Source organism: Arvicola amphibius, chromosome 10, assembly GCF_903992535.2.
Source record: "Arvicola amphibius chromosome 10, mArvAmp1.2, whole genome shotgun sequence".
Taxonomy (NCBI): Eukaryota; Metazoa; Chordata; class Mammalia; order Rodentia; family Cricetidae; genus Arvicola; species Arvicola amphibius.
The window spans coordinates 39,272,094-39,289,852 of NC_052056.1; the positions used below are offsets into that span (position 1 = coordinate 39,272,094).

At 47.0% G+C, this 17,759-nt stretch overlaps 1 protein-coding gene across 1 annotated transcript in view; it reads left to right on the forward strand.

Annotated features, from left to right (window-relative positions):
* The first annotated feature begins 993 nt into the window (after window positions 1-993).
* Window positions 994-17,759, forward strand: part of Fstl1 (follistatin like 1) — a 54,314-nt gene continuing 37,548 nt past the window's right edge. Inside the window, exons 1-2 of the mRNA XM_038345266.1 lie at window positions 994-1,115; window positions 1,256-1,312. Of these exons, the coding sequence (XP_038201194.1) occupies window positions 1,256-1,312 (57 nt within the window). The 5' untranslated portion in view covers window positions 994-1,115. The remainder of the gene's footprint in view (window positions 1,116-1,255; window positions 1,313-17,759) is intronic.

The following is a 17,759-nucleotide window of genomic DNA, read 5'->3' on the forward strand; positions in this document are numbered from 1 at the left end:
CATTCCTAAACGAGGAAGGATAGGCTGTACTAGGGAAGTAGACGTGTGCACAGGACCGAGGGCTGCACAGGAGAGCTCTGCGGGAAACCTATTGGGTTAAGGTGACAGCCCTGCTACGGGAAAGGTACAAGGGGTTGGAAGGCAAGCTCTGAAAGGAGTGATGAGTGGAACCCCTGAGCTGGTGGGGAGTGGGGCGCAGCATCCGGATGTTGGGTCTGAAGTGTTACACATAGATATATTCCTGGTCACCAAAGACAGGGAAGTCTTAACATAGGGAGTCAGCACCCTTAAAGAGGTGGCACACCTTTGAAGATAGCCACGGGATGCATAAATATGGAAATGACCAGAAATGGCAATGGTGCATTACAACAGGGACATTGGTGAGGAGTGGATGGGGGAGAGGGGACCACGTTCCTGGCCTAAAGGGAATAATAGAAAAACGTTACATTCAGGCTCTCAGCAGAGCAGGGCGGTTATGCCCTCTCTCCAGTACCCTCACAGATGAATGCAAAGTAGCCTTCTGCTCACCAGCCCTTCTTGGCTCCGGAGCCCACTTCTTCTACTTGCACCCTGCATCCTCTGCTCTTTCTATCTCTTTCAGAGATGAGGAGTGGCTCTGGGATGCTCAGGTTCGAGTCCCAGGCCCAGAATGAGCGCCCACTGTGCTGCCCACCTGGTCGGTTCTGCATCCCACAACTAGTTCCTGCTGCAGGCCAGCGCCCCTCCCGGGGGTGGGGTTTCCGCGGTCCCCCCCCCCACGCCTTTGTTGCAGGGTCCCCCAAGCCACAGACACCCCGAGTCTTCTTTTGAGGTGCCTGAGGATTCTTGGTGAGGGTCCGGGAGAGGACAGGGATGCCAACGGTGCTTGGAAGCTCCTGGGCTCCGGGCGGGAGCCGGGAGGAGGGAGCGCAGCGGGAGCCGCGGGGGTTGCGCTGCAGAAGGGGAGGAGAATGGGGAGGAGCTGGGGGGCCGGCAGGCGGGGAAGGAGGGGTCTTAAGGGGCGGCGAGCCCAGGTCGGACTTCCTTGGAGCCTGGCGATCAGCGAAGAACCCACCTTCTACTCCAGCTCTCTGCCCTGCTCCGCGCCTTCCGGAGCCCCGGACCCGAGGAGCACCGTGAGTGCGGAGAGGAGGTTGGGTGGCTGCGGGCCGCTGGGTTGCTGGGAGGAGGGGACGAGTCTGCGGGACCCGAGTAAGTTTCCAGGGTCCGCGCAGGGCCCATAACCTTCAGTCTCACCCTATTCTCTCTTCCGCAGATGTGGAAACGCTGGCTGGCGCTAGCACTGGTGGCCATCGCCCTGGTCCACGGAGAGGTAGGTGACCGGTCTCTGGGGTTTGCGCGCCTGGCGGTCGGACTTGCGCCCCAGGGATGCTCTCTGGGGGTGGGACTGGGTGTCCCCACCCTTTCGATAGAGTGGGACTCTGGAGTGCTCCCTGCAGAAATTCTACGTAACAAACTTAAATCTCAATTCTGAAGTAGTTTGGGACATTAAGCTGGAGCCCCACCACGCCTAATATGGAGGGAGGCTGGGGAGTGGAAAGAGGGGACAGACTGGGCGGATAGAAGCAGAGGCGGCGGCCAGAGCAGCAGCAGAGTTCAAAAAGGCGCCGTGAGTTTTTCTGTTCACTTCAGAGGAAACTGCGAATAGTTACGCACTTTTCCTTTCCAAGTTTTTCCTGGTGGGGGAGGATTTAAAAGATTTTTAAAATAGCAGAATAAAATTTCCTTTCTCTTTTATAGAGTGAATTGTGATTCCCCAAAATGTCTTCTCTTTGTAAAATGTCCTGGATTTTTTTGTTATTATCTGGGCTCCATAAGAGCCCTTCATTCACAGTCCAAATTTTCCCTCAAATTCTGTTGAGCAAGTGTGAGAATCTGGGTTCAGCCCTGTGCGTGGGGCCTCTGGTTCCTAGTTAAAGCATGCAGCAGTGCTCTCTCTCTCTCTCTCTCTCTCTCTCTCTCTCTCTCTCTCTCTCTCTCTCTCTCTCTCTCTCTCTCTCTTCCTCCCTCCCTCCCTCTCTCTCCCCTCTTCCTTTCTCTCTCTCTCTCTCTCTCTCTCTCTCTCTCTCTCTCTCTCTCTCTCTTTCTTTCTTTCTTTCTTTCTCTCTTGTAATGTTTTCTTTTCAACTGCAGTGACCTTCCTGAGACACTACAAACAAACCCTACACTCACAAGCCCCTCCATTAACTCAAAGGTTTATGGGCAGAAAATAAACAATTCTAAATTCCCTGGGCTCCAGTCTCCAGAAGAGTGAGGTCAGAAACTAAACATTTGATAATTATGGCAGGAAATGTGGAAGGAATTAAAAAGCATGAGAAAGAAGTGGAATGTGTGTTACAAAAGAAATAGCTCCCTGGTGGGTGGTTTATAGCCCCTCTTGGAGTGTTTCTTTCATATTACAGTTCAGCCCCGCCCTTTACATCACAGCTTGATTCTGCCCCAGAATTCATAAATGCATGCAGTCTTCTTTCTTCCAAAAAAAGAGACAATTCTGTACTGATGTTTTCTTTAATTCACTGCATTATTGATTGAGGTAGAAACAAGCTATTTTTACTTCCATTGAAATAAAAGCAGCAAGTATTTATTGGTTAGCTACTACTTGTAAGAAAATTCTTTTTCAGTCATAAAGAAACCGAGTCAGAGAAGTTTGTGTAACTTATCAAATGTCTTCAGTTACAATAGTGGGGGCAAGATGGCAACCAAAGCCTTCTAGCTCCAGACCCCAGACTCTTAATCACTGCCTGACCCCACTTGTAAGCATGAAGGCTTAGAATTCCGCCAGGTATTTCGCCATCAGACACTGGGTGCTTTTAAAGCCTTTCAAACCCTGTGAGGTGGGCTTTGCTACTTTCATCTGGCAGAGCAGGGACAAAGTTAAGGAAACTAGTTAAACCGTCCATGTTCATATGACTGATTAGCTCTGAAAGTGGATCAGTATGTGCCCATGCTACCCCACAAACCCTCCTTGAGCCCCAGCCTGCTCCTCATTCATTTTTCTTCAGAGTCTGAGTGGAGGAAATAGCCCCGATTTTTTTTTTTAGTACTGGTTAAAGAATACTCCTCCATCCCTGTTATGGCCCGCAGGGTGTTCGCCTCTAATCCTGGCACTTGGGAGGCAGAGGCAGGCTGATATCTGTGAGGCCAGCCTGGTCTACATAGTAGATTCCAGTACAGCCAGAGCTACGTAGTGAGACCCTGTCTCTGATGATGATGATGATGATGATGATGATGATGATGACGATGATGATATAGATGATATAGAAAGGCAGCTGTGCTCTGTGGTAGATGAAGTGAATCCCTGGTTACTTTTATAGCCAGCTTAAGAATTGCCAACCCCTTTGTGAACCAGCAGGAACTCTTTGCAGAGGTAAGGACTGTGGGGACTGGGACTCTTCCACACAAGGCTATGTGCCCCAAGGTCCCTGTCTGTCCTAGATAACCTGCCTTTCACTCTGGCTTCCTCTGCGCTGCAGGGAACCACTCACCCAAGGTAGCCAGGCCCTCAGCTGCAATGTCCTGCTGGAGCTCTAGGGAAGAACGGCCAGTATTCAGTTCCCAGGCAAAACCTTGGCGCCGCAGGGTGGGGGAGTTGGGGTGCTGAGGCATGAAAACCGAGGAGTTGATGCAGAAAAGAGGCAGTGAAGTCGGGACACCCACACAATGAAGAGGGGTCGCTGACGTGAGCCACAGCCATGCTATATTTCATGACTTCACTTTATTAGGGATTATTATCTTTCTGTCAACCCAGCCTTTATTGCCTGACCTTTCAGGTAACTCTTGGCAAGTTTTAATGCACGTGTTCAGTACGGCATCTCTAATCACGGCGGAAAAGTAAATTAACCCTCTATGGGAGACGTGACTTGGCACACATTTTAAACACTGTATTTGCAGTTAATGATGCTTGCAGTACAATTTTTTTCCTTGTTAACCATAAGAACATTCGGCAAACACTCAAATATGGTATTTCTAGTCTTTTGGCGTGAGTCCATTTTAGTAAAATTTAGATCTGCAGCCTTTGTGCAAATACTGTTGAACTCCCAAAAAATGAAACATAGAAAATAAGTGAACTTTCTTTGTGCTTTTCTCTGTCATAATCAAACCCAAGGAATTAATTCGCTTCTTAAAAACTGTGATGGTTCTACAACTTCTGTTGGCTTTTGAAAATCCAAAGCCTTTGGAGTCAACTTTCAGAAGCAGAGCTGTTCCTTCTCAGGGAAGGGTGGCCAGTACCTTCTTAATGCTAGTGTGTAAATTCTACTTGGTTACAATTGAGAAACTATTACCAAATCTCACTAAGGGGAAGTATTATATTGTTTCCAATATTTTCCAGTGGTGTCACACCTAGGCCCTCAAAGTAACAATGTTGGGGCTGTTTGCTCCCTCCTCCCTTTCACCTTGTCTCTACCACCAGGTTGTTTTTTCTGCCAGCCTCCACCAGAATTCTGCCCCTTCCGTGTGAGCACACACACGTGTTCTTCAGAACTCTGCATGTCTCTAGATCTACACATATTGGGCAGGCCTAGGCTGGGGGGCGGGCAGCAGCAGGTAACCATCACACCCGCCTGCTTTTTCTTTCCAGGCTCCTCCCACTGGGAATGACCACTGTTCTTTGGGAAGCTTTGGTAATGCAATTCAGGGGTGATTTAGAGAATTCCAGGCATCAGTTTGTGTGCCCATGGCATCTTGAGGAGTGAGTGTAATTTAGTTCCTTTGATATGACAGGCTAGAGGGGACACATAGCCCAACTGCCTGCTTCAGGAGGACAGTCTTTTTAATTGATTTTATTGAGCTCTACATTTTTCTTTGCTCCCCTCCCTCCTCTCCCCTTCCCCTCTCCCATGGTCCCCATGCTCCCATTTTACTCAGGAGATCTTATCTTATTTTACTTCCCTTGTAGATTAGATCCATGTATGGCTCTCTAGGGTCCTCGTTGTTGTCTAGGTTCTCTGGGATTGTGATTTGTGGCATATTTTTGCTGCGGTTCCCAGCATTCAAGGTCTAAAAACTCATTATTGTAATACACACACACACACACACACACACACACACACACACACACACACAGAGGACAGGTTTACAGAGGAGATCACTCTTTCCAGTAGGGGATCCATTCTTGAGCTGTGAGCTGGGAATGTGTCTCTTGAGACAGTGGTGAGGACAAACAGTAACAGCTCTATAGATAGATGCACTCTGCTTAGCTGTAGGTGTGCCACGCTAGCGGACTGTGGGGCTTTGTCCCTTGGAAGCCACAGGGCCTAATGTCATTTACACCTCCCTACCTGCCTGTAGTTAACCCCTAGGGCTGTCTCTGCCAGGATGGGAAGGGCTGCGAACACCTCTGCCTTCTGTAGAACCGAGCACCAGCAGCTCGCCACCAAAACCGTCTTCTGTTTATCCTGTCGCAAATCAACTACTTGCTGTGATTCTAAAGGCACTGTTGGTAACAGAGCAGGGACACCGCTGAATAGCCAAAACAGATGGGCAAGCACCTGGCAGATGGAGGCGCCGCTGCTGCCAGTGTCTCTAGAAGGTGGACCTGTTACAGTTCCTGTCAAAGAAAGTAGGGTGGCAGGAATCTCATGGGAACAAGCTGAAAGAGCTGTCCTAGGAAGAGGCTTGGGACTGTGGTTCAGGTGGATATAAGGACCCCAGAGGTATATCCCAAAGAAGTGGTCAGCTAGACAGTAGCACAGGTCTTGGCAAGAGGAAAAAGTAAAAGATGAGCTATAAATACTCAGGGCCACATTGGTGGATTGGTTTCTTTCTTTCTTTTTCCTCTCCAAACAGCTGGACACCCAGGGTAATATTTTGAACAGACACTTATTTTATTGGCATCATAATATCAGATATCATGCTCTTAGAAGAAAAATATGTTCATTTTGTAAGTGAGGTGGTGAGCGACCTTGGAAGTTAAATGCTGACGTCTTCCGAGATCGTGTAATTCCACCCGTGGCTCTGGCAATGGTAGTTTCTCCCAGAGTGAGCCATGAGTGGCACCAAGCTTCCCTTCACTGTTTTCAGACAAAGCACTGTCTGGGTCAGGACAAGCTGCCCTGCACCCGTGCACAGAGTAGAATCCAGGATGATGTACAAGGCTTGGTCTCTGCCCTCTGAGTCCTTAAGGTCCACTGGTGGTCCAGGAGTCTTCAGTGCTAGCAGATGAAATATAGATTAGAATAACATAATTAGCAAGTGAATTTGAGGACATCTGGTCAACATAGAGAGTTCTAGGCCAGCCAGACCTTCATGGTAAGAACTTGCTTCAAAAAGAGAGGAAGAGAGAGAGGACTGGGGGGGGAGGGGGTATCCGAAAGGTCCTTCCACAATTTTTTGAAAATTCCCATCTTAAAAAAAGATATATTTATTTTATATGTATGAGTGTTCTGCCTGCCTTTATGTCTGTGCACCCCCTGTGTACCTGGTGCCCTTGGAGATCAGAAAAGGTCACCAGATCCCCTGGTTCTAGAGTTAGAGATGGTTGTGATCCGCCATGTAGGTGCTGGGAATTAAACCTGGGTCCTCTTCAAGAACAAGTGCTCTTAACCACTGAGCCATCTCCCCTGCCCATGAAAATTCCTCTACATTAGTAAAATAGGCACATCTATAATGTGTGATTTGATACACTTCTATCCCAGACCTTCCCGGGTAGCCACTCCCCAGTGAAGACAGAGGGCATTGGTGAAGAAGAGCTGTAAGCTCAGAGTAGGAAAGCCACGCAGTAGAAACTGTGTGTGCAAGGCTTTGGCCTAGCGCACACTTCATCGTTCCTTGTCCATCAGTGGTTTCCTTTTAATCAGTCTCTCGGTGTCTAGCAACATTTGGCAAATTTTTAGTCCACGTTTTAGCAATAATGAGTTTTTACGAATCAGTGCAAAGGTTAATTAATTCTCTCAGGAGTCTTGCAACTCAGATGTTATGTAAGTGTTTGCATGAATGTGTAGTTGATTATTCTATTCAAGGCGAGTCTTCCTAAGATGCCAATCGTGTTATTTAGAACAGCTGTAAACTTGGAACTGCCATGACAACTGGTAGGAAAAGGGAGGGCACAGGCATAGGTGCCCCTCTGAGCTGTGCTCAAAACCTTACCTGTACATGGTGGGGTTGAAGGTAATTTTATGTTATGTGCATGTGATCTGTGTGTATGGGTCGGTATTGACATGTGTGTGGACACTTAATGGGGTGTCATGCATATGTATGTGTGTGTGGAGACCCAAGATCGATGCCAGATGTCTTCCTCCATTGCACTCCACCTTATGAACTGAGCCAGGATCTTCCAGTTAAACCCAGAGCCTAGAGCTAGGACTAGATAGGACTTGCTCCGGGGATTCTGTATCTGCCTTCAAAGTGCCGGGCTTATAGGCGGGCCACCATGTCTATCCATCATTTGTGTGGGTTCTGGGCATCTGAATTCTGTTGCCCACGTTTGCATGGCCATTGCTTTTCTGCTGAGCCATTTCTCCAGCACAGCATTAGGAGGATAAATTCTTCCTGGAAAAGGAAATGGTCACAGGAATCCTCATGACGTCAAGGCCCTAGATGAAATACTGAAAGAGGAGGAGGAACAGGGCTTGCTTTAAGAGAAAATATTGGATGACGCTCTATAGCTCCCAGGGAATTGATCAACTCAGTAATACGTGATGATTTGATTGAACACTATAGGCAGTGAAAATAAGTACTCCCAACACTGGAATAAATGGCTTGCCGAGATGGCATGGACAAAGGCTTCATGCAGTCCCTACTTGCCCTTATCCATGACAGGCATTACTAATCAATCATAGAATCCTTTCCTGCTGAATTCAGAGGAGGTTTGAAAATCTTATTCAACAGTATTCCATATAGCCACTAGCAATCAGTCAGAGTCTCTGTGTGAGATGAAAGCTGTTTGTCATTCCTCAAGCACTGACAGATTTGAACCGAAACTAGGATAATAGGAAGGGTGAGTTCAGAATGGTGTGACTGACGGAGAGAACAAGAGGTGGTAGACCAGAGGTGGGAAATGTCGAGAGAAGTCGCTTACCGGTTTCTGGCCCAAGCATCTACGTTGTTTGAGTTACTGTAAACACCTTAAAGTAAGCGAAGCCCATCATGTTAGCCATCAGCGAAGACTGGCAATGGGAGTTTTCTTGGCTGCCCTGGTGAAACACGCGCTTGCTCTGCTTCAGACTGGAAAAGAGGCTACTGTCACGGATAGCGGCTTCTGCGTTTTAGCAGAGTCTGGCAATAACTTGCTAATAGAATGTTCTCTGGGTGGTTATAATGCAAAAATATAGCCTATAAATTTGCATTTTCTGCTGTGGTTGAAAGATTTCCGTGTAATCTCTTCGTGGACTTTTTATGTCCTCATTTGGGAGTAATCAATATTTCGCTATTTTCAGGAATAAGCCGGAATTTATGCTGCCTGATACGTCCTGTGTTCTGGATAATGAAGGCACTATTTGTGGCCACTCGGGCCATTGCCAAATGAATCACGTAATATATGGCAAAAGCTATGTTGTGTTGCAGGCACATGCATGTGTGCATAGTGTGTGTGTGTGTGTGTGTGTCTGTCTGTCTGTGTGTAGTGGGATATTTGAATCCATGTTAGGGAAAGTGACTCTTTTCTCCTTTGTTATTTTTGAAATTAAAATCCTGTGTCTAAGGAAAAAATTGTATTTCCCCAGTCTTTTCCGTATCCTTCAGTGATACTTAATAAATATGACTTATTAATCTGCAGAAGCCTCGGGCCCTTGCTGGGGTGTGATATCAGTCACTTCACACGTGTCTTTCCATTAGCAGCAGTGTGAGACTCATAGGACTACACAGGTCTTTTCCTGGAGGCGCTGTCTCTATCACAAATGGTGTGCAGCCCGAATGGGTCTGGCCATCAGGGATCCCTGGAATGAGTAGCCAGCCCTTCCTGACCTCTTGCCTCTGCTTTAGACAGTTCTGAAATGCAGCAGTGAGATGTGTGGCCCGTTCCTGTCCATAATTCCAGAGGCTGCCCGAGGCAGTCGGTATCATTTCTGCCTCCCAAGCTTGTTTTCTATATCAGCATGTCAGCTGAGGCTGCATTTTGTAGAGAGCTTTATCTGAGATGCTGTCTCTTCTTGCCTAGTGTTTTCTCATTTTCTTGTCTTTCAGAGGATCCTCAAGTTCCCTTCTTCATTGTCTCTTGTTCTCAAACTAGGTATCTCCAAGTCTGTTTTGCCTCCTTTCTTTACCTGTTTTTAGTTATGTTAACGCATTGACTCCTGGCCCAACCGAGCCAAAAGCTCTGCCACCGAGTTTGTCCCCCAGCCCATGTGGCAGAATCTTGCTGTGCACCTCAGACTGGCCTCGCCTTTGTAAGGCTCCTGCCTCTGCCTAGCAAATGCTGAGGTGACAGCCGTGCCACCATGTCTGGCCTTCAAGCCTGTTCTTTAAATAGACTCTATTGCAGAGCGCTTTTGCTATTAAGTGACAGTGTAGAGTAATAAAATAGTTCGTGGTATGGGAAGTGTTCCCCGACAGCGAGGAACACAGCACTGGTTCTCTGAGGGAACCCGGAATTCATGCCCTCACAGCTACCCAGTCCCAGGCCAGGGCTCCTCACCGCCATCTTCTCGTGCTTTCTCGTTCTTTTCTGTCTAGCCTTTTCCTTCTCATGTTCCTCCTGCTTTCCTTCATCCCAAAAGGTCTGGTTCGTGTTAGGAGCTGACAAAATCCCTACAGACTTCCTGATGGTCTCCACACGGTTTAAACCGGCAAACCCGTACATGCTGCTTCTATCACTCGTCCGATACAGTTTGTTTTCTCAAAGTCTACAGGAAAGAGGGGAGTCAAAAGTTTCACACTTGTGCCCCCTGTGGGGTACTAAGCTAGTGCTGGTCAAGCAGGCCCTGGTCACAGGAGCCTTCAGTCTAGTGAGAGAAGTAGTAAGGGATGGTCACACACGGCCTCAGAATAGTCCAGTGTGAGAAACAGTAATACGGGGCTGAGAAGAACCTCCCCGCGCTGCGCTTGGAAAGGGGCAGAAAGTGAAGGAACTTCAAATTAATTTTCACGCACTGATAAGTAGCTATTCTAATCCTCATTTTACCTATGAAGAAACTACTCAGTTACCCCACATCAGCTAGGGGCAGGATGTAAACCTAGGGTTTGAAGTCCCTGCGACTGTGTCTTGTTTCTGGAAGTCCACAATCTGAAACTCCAGGACTTTGCTGGTAGCGTGGACTCTGTAAAGACCTAGTCACTCCCCCTTCCGGGTACGCCAGTGGCTGGATGGCTTTGGTACCTGAGTTGATGCTGCTGCCTCGCCTGCTCCAACCCCGTGAATGTGGTCATGATCTGCGCTTGAGTCCAGCCCCAGCTGTTTCTCAGACGCATGCTGAACTGCAGTTTTTGTTTGGGAACATTGGTAGCTAATGGCCAGTGAGTTACTCAAGATATTTTAAGGCAGTTTCTGTGTCCTTGAGGTGTATTCATAACTGTTCTATACCATGCGAGGCCAACTGAAACGGCTCTGACCTCCAATCTAGTTGCGAAGTATGATTGTCTGTTGCGCAGATACACCTGGGTGAGGGGCCGATGGAGCCAGTTCCATCCTGCACTGTACTCACCGAGCCATGTCTCCTGGCACAGGCCCCGTCTGCTACCCAGCAGAAAAGGCCCCTTTTCCCCACCGACTGGTTAGTAAAGCCTCCTAAAGCCAGCATTACCTCAGAGTCAGGAGCTTATTGGATGGTGGTGGCCATTTCTACATCTGTACCAGTTTTGATCAACTGTTTTCATCAGAGGCTTGAGGCCTTCATCAAAAGCTAGTTCTTCACAAGGACAAGCTAAAACAACACACTGGAAAGAATTTTAAAATGCAGCCCTTAGCCCCTACAGTGTGCCTCTTTTGGCTGTCGCTCACTTCAGTTTCCATGGGGGAACTAAGAGTTCTCAGGAATGAAGAGAAGCATCCCCAGCTCCCCTCTGATGGATGGATTACCAGAACCTCCCTCAGCCTGTAGCTGGATTCCAGCTCCTGAGAGCCCCCAGCCTGGAGCCTGTCAGGTTGTGTCGTATGTTTGCCTTAGCTGAACAAAGAGCTGCAGGCTTTCTGGCCTGGCTCCCCTCCTCCCTCACTCGCCCCTCCACTGGGAGAGGCCAGCTAAAGTCTAGACAGTGTCTGTTTGGCACCGAGCCTTCCCAGCAGCCCCGACTGCCTCAGCGGTGCTCGTACTGGTTCCTCTCCTTGCTTACTTCCTGCCTTTCTCAACGTCAGCCCTGAGTTGTCTTGGGGGACTGGCATGTACCCACACATGTAGGAAGCCAGTGAGAGGATTATGAGCCTGCCCAGGATTCAGCTGCCTTGTGAGGTTCTGAAGGAGAAGTGCTGGCTGACGATGTGGTGCCCTTGGTGGAAGCTAGCTCGAGGAAGCCTCCTTCTTTGCCCAGAGGAGGCTGGAGTGAATAACTCAACGGCACCCCACGGGAGAACTGAGACAAACTTTTACCCCCATTCCCCAAAAGGAGTGAGAGTGAACTTCAGTTTATAGTCCACCCACTTTGGGTTGTCAGAATACTCTATTTAGAGAAAGTGGGATATTTGATTACTTCCTACCTTAATTTTCCATCTTGGGGACCATTGAAAGAGGTTGGCTAAGGAGTAAGAACACAGAGTGAAGGGAAGCAGGATGCCCCTGGGTCCTTCTCTTACGTACTGAGTGCAGCATAGAGGTCCAGGGTGTGGTGTCTGAAGAGTCTTCATGCTCCAGAACCCTGAATCCTGGTACTCCACAGATAAAAGTCATTTGGTTTTCTACTTCAAGTGTCAACTGTGTACGAACACCAAGAAAGAAAGAAGAGATGCCAAATCCCCTTGGGATCGAGAGAAAGATCTTTTTAAAAAATATACAGAACAATCCAAAATCCAAAGAGTACAATTTGAGATTTTGGTTTGGTTTGACTGGTTTTTTGAGACAGCGTTTCTCTGTGTAGTCTTGTAGACCAGGCTGGCCTCGAACTCATAGTGATCTGCCTGCCTCTGCCTCCTGAGTGCTGGGATTAAAGGTGTGCGCAACCACTGCTCAGAGTGAGATTTCTTGACACAAACAACTTTCTTCTGATTTTTTCAAACCTTCACACTTTCTTTCAAAAAAAAAAATGGTGCAGTGTTGCAAATGGCTTACAAAATAGCTGTGTAGAAAAGTTGCTTGGAATTCTTCTTGTCTCCCACCATGTTGCCTGGCCCATGACCAAGATTCAGGAGTTCCTGGACAGGTGCTGAATGTCCTACCTTGGTCCCCTGGCCTTGATCTATGAGTCAGTGTTGAGTGTTTGTGGCTGTCTCCGGCACTGGTCTTTTTGTCTCTGAGATATGCACGCTGAAATCAAGTGACTTGTTGGAATGGCCTTCCTTAGGAAGCCAAGGCCAACATGGATGCTTCAGTCCCACTGATGTTGGTGCCCTGTCCTGGCTCCTGTTTCCAAGCCCAAGTAGATGGCCAGGTGCTCAACTGCCCCGACGTCTGGTTCTGAATAGGAGCTATTAATGCACTGTATGTGTCCTCCCTGAGAAGGGGTCTTGTACAGGTTAGAACATGTATGGATTTGCCCATGCAACTGTCATATGCACACCCATGCATACTGACTTAAATTTCACCCCTGGGGGGAACACAGTCATCTGCCAGTATCCCATAGTAAAACTTAGCCTCAACAACAAATTCCTATGGGAGCTAATGGAGAGGGGCAAGTGTGTATGGGAATTCCCTCTGCTTACCTCCCCTGTTTCACTGTGTGATTTCTGTTGTACTGCCATGTCGTCACTCTAAGCCTAGGTACAGTGCCTACTTTTGTGACTACTAGTGAACCCATATGTCATTCATTCAGTCAATCATTCCATTTTAACCAAAAATGGCCAGAATGCCTGTAATTAGTTAAGCCAACTACATTTGGAGAGAGATCCATGTTTGGGGCATAACATTTATTAGACAGTATGAAAATGGATAAGGGACTCAAAGACAGCCCAGAGGAATTCCTGGCCACTGTCACAGGGATGCTTGGAGCATTTAAAACTTGGGGTGGTACTGATACAGGAGGAATTTCTGCTGGACCAGCTACTAGACAGTAAGGGAGATGTGCAGGTGTTCATGGCGACCGTCACAGATGCTCGCACACCCAGGTCCCCTTTACTGATGCAGCCTCGGTCGTGAGGGCCCAGGGAAGCTTCATAGCTTCTCCCTGGCCCAGCTTAGTTCCCAAACGCTTCTGTGGGAGAGAGAATTTGTATGCACCAGTTCCTGGTGGGAGCAGGTTTCTCAGAATGCTGCAGCTATAATGCTGCAGCAGTCAACTAGGGCTGGGCCAAGCTACCCAGAAACTCCAGGCTCCTGGGTCCCGAGAATCTCAGGAATGTGAATATACCCCATTGCTCTGTTCCTCCCCCTCCTCTTCTCTCCTTCACTTTCCACTTCCGTTCCTGTCTTAGCCTGCCTTGCCTTGACGTTGCTGACAGGCATGCAGGGAGTCAGAATTCCTGGGTAGGCATTTATTTTAAAGGCAAGACTTTCTCTTTCTGCATCAGTCGTGCCTGCATCTTGCTCAGCAAGATGTCTGCACTGCAGCGCGGGCTGGCTGAGGACCAGGAGGACCCCGGCCAAGGAAGACCCGCTGGCCTTGGCTTCCTCGGTTCCCTTCCGGAAGATGGCAAAGGGAGAGTGAGGCTCGGGTCCAGGGGCTTGCCAAGGTTGGACGTGTCACATGCGGCCTTCCCTGTGCGACCGTCGTGGCAGGAATGATGGTATCCCACACTTGTGCCCTACCCTTTGGCTATCAGAATAACTGAAACAACTGGCCCCGAGAGAATGGACTTCCTCCAGGAAGCTCATGGTGGAAAAAGCTGAAGCCTGGGGGTCGCCAGAGGGGGACCTTGTCTCCTCGAAGACGTCACACAGTTCTTACAACTTGTCAGGCCACTTGGCGGTAGTGTCTGGAGCCAATGGTGAGGGGGGGAGGACCCCACCTTTTCTGGACTCCTTAGCACACCTTATATTATCTGTTTAAACCTTAATATCACTAGGACCTTAACAATGGACTTGTGGGGGAGGTGATACTCTCTCTAATGTGGCCTCGTTGAGGAAATCTCCTTTTTCTACTTTCCACTATTGCTTGTTTGTTGATTGGCTAATCGAGGATGGGAGGCCCAGCCTGGCTTATCTTAGGGGTTGCCAGGGCTGAGATTATGTCCCCAATGACTCCAGTTAATAACTTCAGTCTATTCCTTTTCTAATTTTATTTATTTAGGTGTGTGTGTGTGTGTGTGTGTGTGTGTGTGTGTGTGTGTTTGTCTGTGTCTGTGTGTGTAAGGGCCCATGGAGGTCAGAGGCATTGGTTCCCTGAGCTGTAGCTACAGGCGAGCTACCTGATGTGGGTACCAGGATTTGAACTGAAAAACCTGCATGCACTCTTAACTGTTAACTCAGTCTTCTCTCCAACTTGCTTGCTTCCTTTCTTTCGACAAGTTTTCTTTGTGTAACGCTCTGGCTGTCCTGGAACTCACTCTGTAGATCAGGCTGGCCTCAAACTCACAGAGATCCACCTGCCTCTGCCTCCCAAGTGCTGAGATTAAAGGCATGTGCCACCACTGCCCAGCCAGCTCCTTATTTTTTGATAAAATTTCCTAATTTTTTAAGGGGCCATATTACTTTCAGGGCAGTTATAAAGTTAACAGCTTTCTCCTAGAAATACAACTGGGAAAAAGTCTGTTTATTTTCTACAAAAGGACCTGTATAGTTTGATCTGGATGAGATGTGGCACTGACTGTTATGCATTCAATATCATCTTTTAGGCATTTTTAATCCCCCCAGAAAGCCATAGTGGTGATATAAAGTCCCATTAGAATAACTAACTTTCAAGGATTTTGAACTGGTTCAGTCACCTTACAGCTTAGGAAATTGTATTTCCCCTCAAAATCCCCTTACATGTTTAATCAAACAGAAGGCTCCTTATGTCCTAAGTTGTTCCACTGAATGGTGGTTTAATTAGGAGCCTGCTCTCCACACAGGCTGTTCCCTTGGTTGGCTGCATTATTTTTACAGGTGCTGCTGTCATTGTGCAATGACCTTAATTGCTCATGTCACAGGGACCTGAGATGTGAAGACCTCCTCATTCTCAGGTGGCTGGTTTTAATTATAGGGAATGTCTTCTTTTTGCTTGTGCTGGGAAGTGGGGCAGGGCTGGCTTTCTGCATGGCTGGCTGGCTCTTTGACGTGTTTGTGTGTGTGTGTGTGTGTGTTTGTGTGTGTGTGTGTGTGATGTGTGCACGAGTGCGTGTTCATTCGTGTGGAATGAGAGTGTGTTTGGCTCCTGGGTACCTGGATACTATCATAAGCCCTAGACAGCCAGCCTGTGACCTCAGATGTGACAGGAGCCATATTCAGAAAGCCATAAAGTTCCCTTTATGGGAGAAAGGAAGTTAAGAGCTTCTATGGCTGGGGTATTCGAAGCACCAACTGTTCCATGGTGAGCTTGTCCTAGAAATGGGGGCGGGGAAGCGCAGATAGGAAGTGTGAAGGCAGAATGGGCACCACTGTGGGGAGGAAGGGGACAGACAGGAAGAGGATGGGAAGGGGAACGAGGAGCAACAGAAATGCCAAACAAAGTCTGTATGAAGTTGCCGTGGTGAAAGCCAATGCTTTACACAGCAGTAAAAGCCGGAAAGTAGAAAATGACGAGGAGGAGGATGGGGAAAAGGAGAGCAGCTGCCTAAACGCACGCACGCACGCACGCACTCACGCCGGTGCTGCGGCTAAACAAACGAGGAGGGGTGCTAGGGTGAAGAATTGCTGATCCGCCGTCAGTGTTTCCTGAGATAAGCTGTGAGAGGACACTGTGGATGGCATGCATGGTGGGAACGATACCTGGGTGGGTGGGTGGGTTGTTTTTGCAAAGTTAAGATAGGGTCTGAGAGGAAACTTAAGGAGAAATGATGTTTCTGGAAATTTAAAAAGCATCAGTTTATAGTGTGTGGCCAGGGAGGCGAGGGATCCAAAGTGTCTTGTGGAAGATAAAAGCTCAGTTGAGACCGCTTTGGTTCTGGCAGGCCTTCTTTCTCCCAGCATTCAGTTTAGTTTTCTGCCCTATCAATAGGCTGAGATAGTTTCTTTATTAACCAAAGGTATCCACAGCATACAGAGGGGAATCCCTCATCACCCCCCTTTTCTGTTTAAACAAAAAGGAAGGTTTTAACTTTAGCATAGTAAAATTACATATAACAAAACAGGTATCAAGTAAGAATTACAGTTACAATACTTATATATACTTTATCTTTTATCAAAACTAAGGAAAACTATAACTATAAATTCTTCAACCTCATCAAAGACTCTAGAAGATATGATATTAACTAAGTAAACAAGATGTGTATTGTAAGCAACTTCCAAAACTCTAGAATTGACAGAGACATCTCGCTGCCTGGACATTCACCCAGATTTCTTTTGTACCATTGGGGCATCCATCTTCAGCCTACAGGCCCATAGTATCCAGCAGACTTTTCCATGAAGCAGGAAATTTTAAAGACAGTTCCACCTATATTGGCAGTTTGTCACTCACTTTCTTCTGTGTCCTGCAGAATATCTAACAGACTCCATGAAGCAGAAACCCCGAAGGACCATCTCTCCTTTAGGCAAGTTCAACAATCATTTCTCTGCAGGTCCTGCATGTCCAGTTCACCCAACATACTATCAAATGGCTAACAAACTCTATAAGGAGCCTCTTCAATGTCCATCACCCTCTTGAAGTAATTGGTGCTGCTAGGAGCAGATGTGTCTCACTGTCATGAAAAATCCTAACTGCTGGAAATATTTAAATGACATGTTCTGAAGGTCTCTGAAAGATTTGAAGAATATCTATCTAAATAAAATATATCTATATATATATCTAGGAAACCTAACTAACGTGACTAGAAGCTTGGCTATTATAAGTGATTATCTATTAACCTATATTTCTTAATTATACATTACATTTTTAAAATGAGCTGCACAAACATAATACCTTAATCAAGAGCAGAAATATATATACACAGTATAACAAAATTGACCTTAAATTTGTATCAATGAACCAAAATCTAGACCAATGCTAATCTCTGTATCATATTCCCCTTTAAATATAAACATTTATAAACAATATTTGGGAATATGGGCATGGTTCTCTTCAAACTGCTTTCTGCTGTTTACTAGAAGTAATTTTTTGAGGGGTGTTCAAGGCAACCTTTCAGGGGCTCTTAATCCATCAAACCACATTAGCCTGGAATGAATCCACAGGTTCTCATCATGCTATATGGAAATAAAAGAAGAGCATCTTTTCCAAAGCAACATATCCTTAGACCCAAATTTTGAAGACAAGATACCTTTAAAGTATATATGTTGGTTTAGCTTTGCAGCCCGTACAATTAAAGGCTCTTGTCACGTAGCTCTTTAACAGTCAAAAAAATTCAAAGAAAACACAATAGTATACATAATCCAGACTCTCTGTATATATGCCATCTTTATGTGGCTTATTATTTTTCCCAAGCCTATGTACATTTTTTAAAAACAGTATGTCTTTTTTAGAGGTTTTTATGAATCTTTCCTATTGTGTATCTTAAATCATTTTCTGTTCAAGAATACGTTTTAAAATGCTAAGCAACTTGGTCTCAGTGGCCCTGGGTGCTTGCTGGCTTCACCTCTCTCAGGCTTTAAATATGGTGGAGGTAGTTTACCACAGGTTCTAGGACCACCGGGTGGGAGCCATCCTCACCACTTCAACTCTGGGTAGCCCTG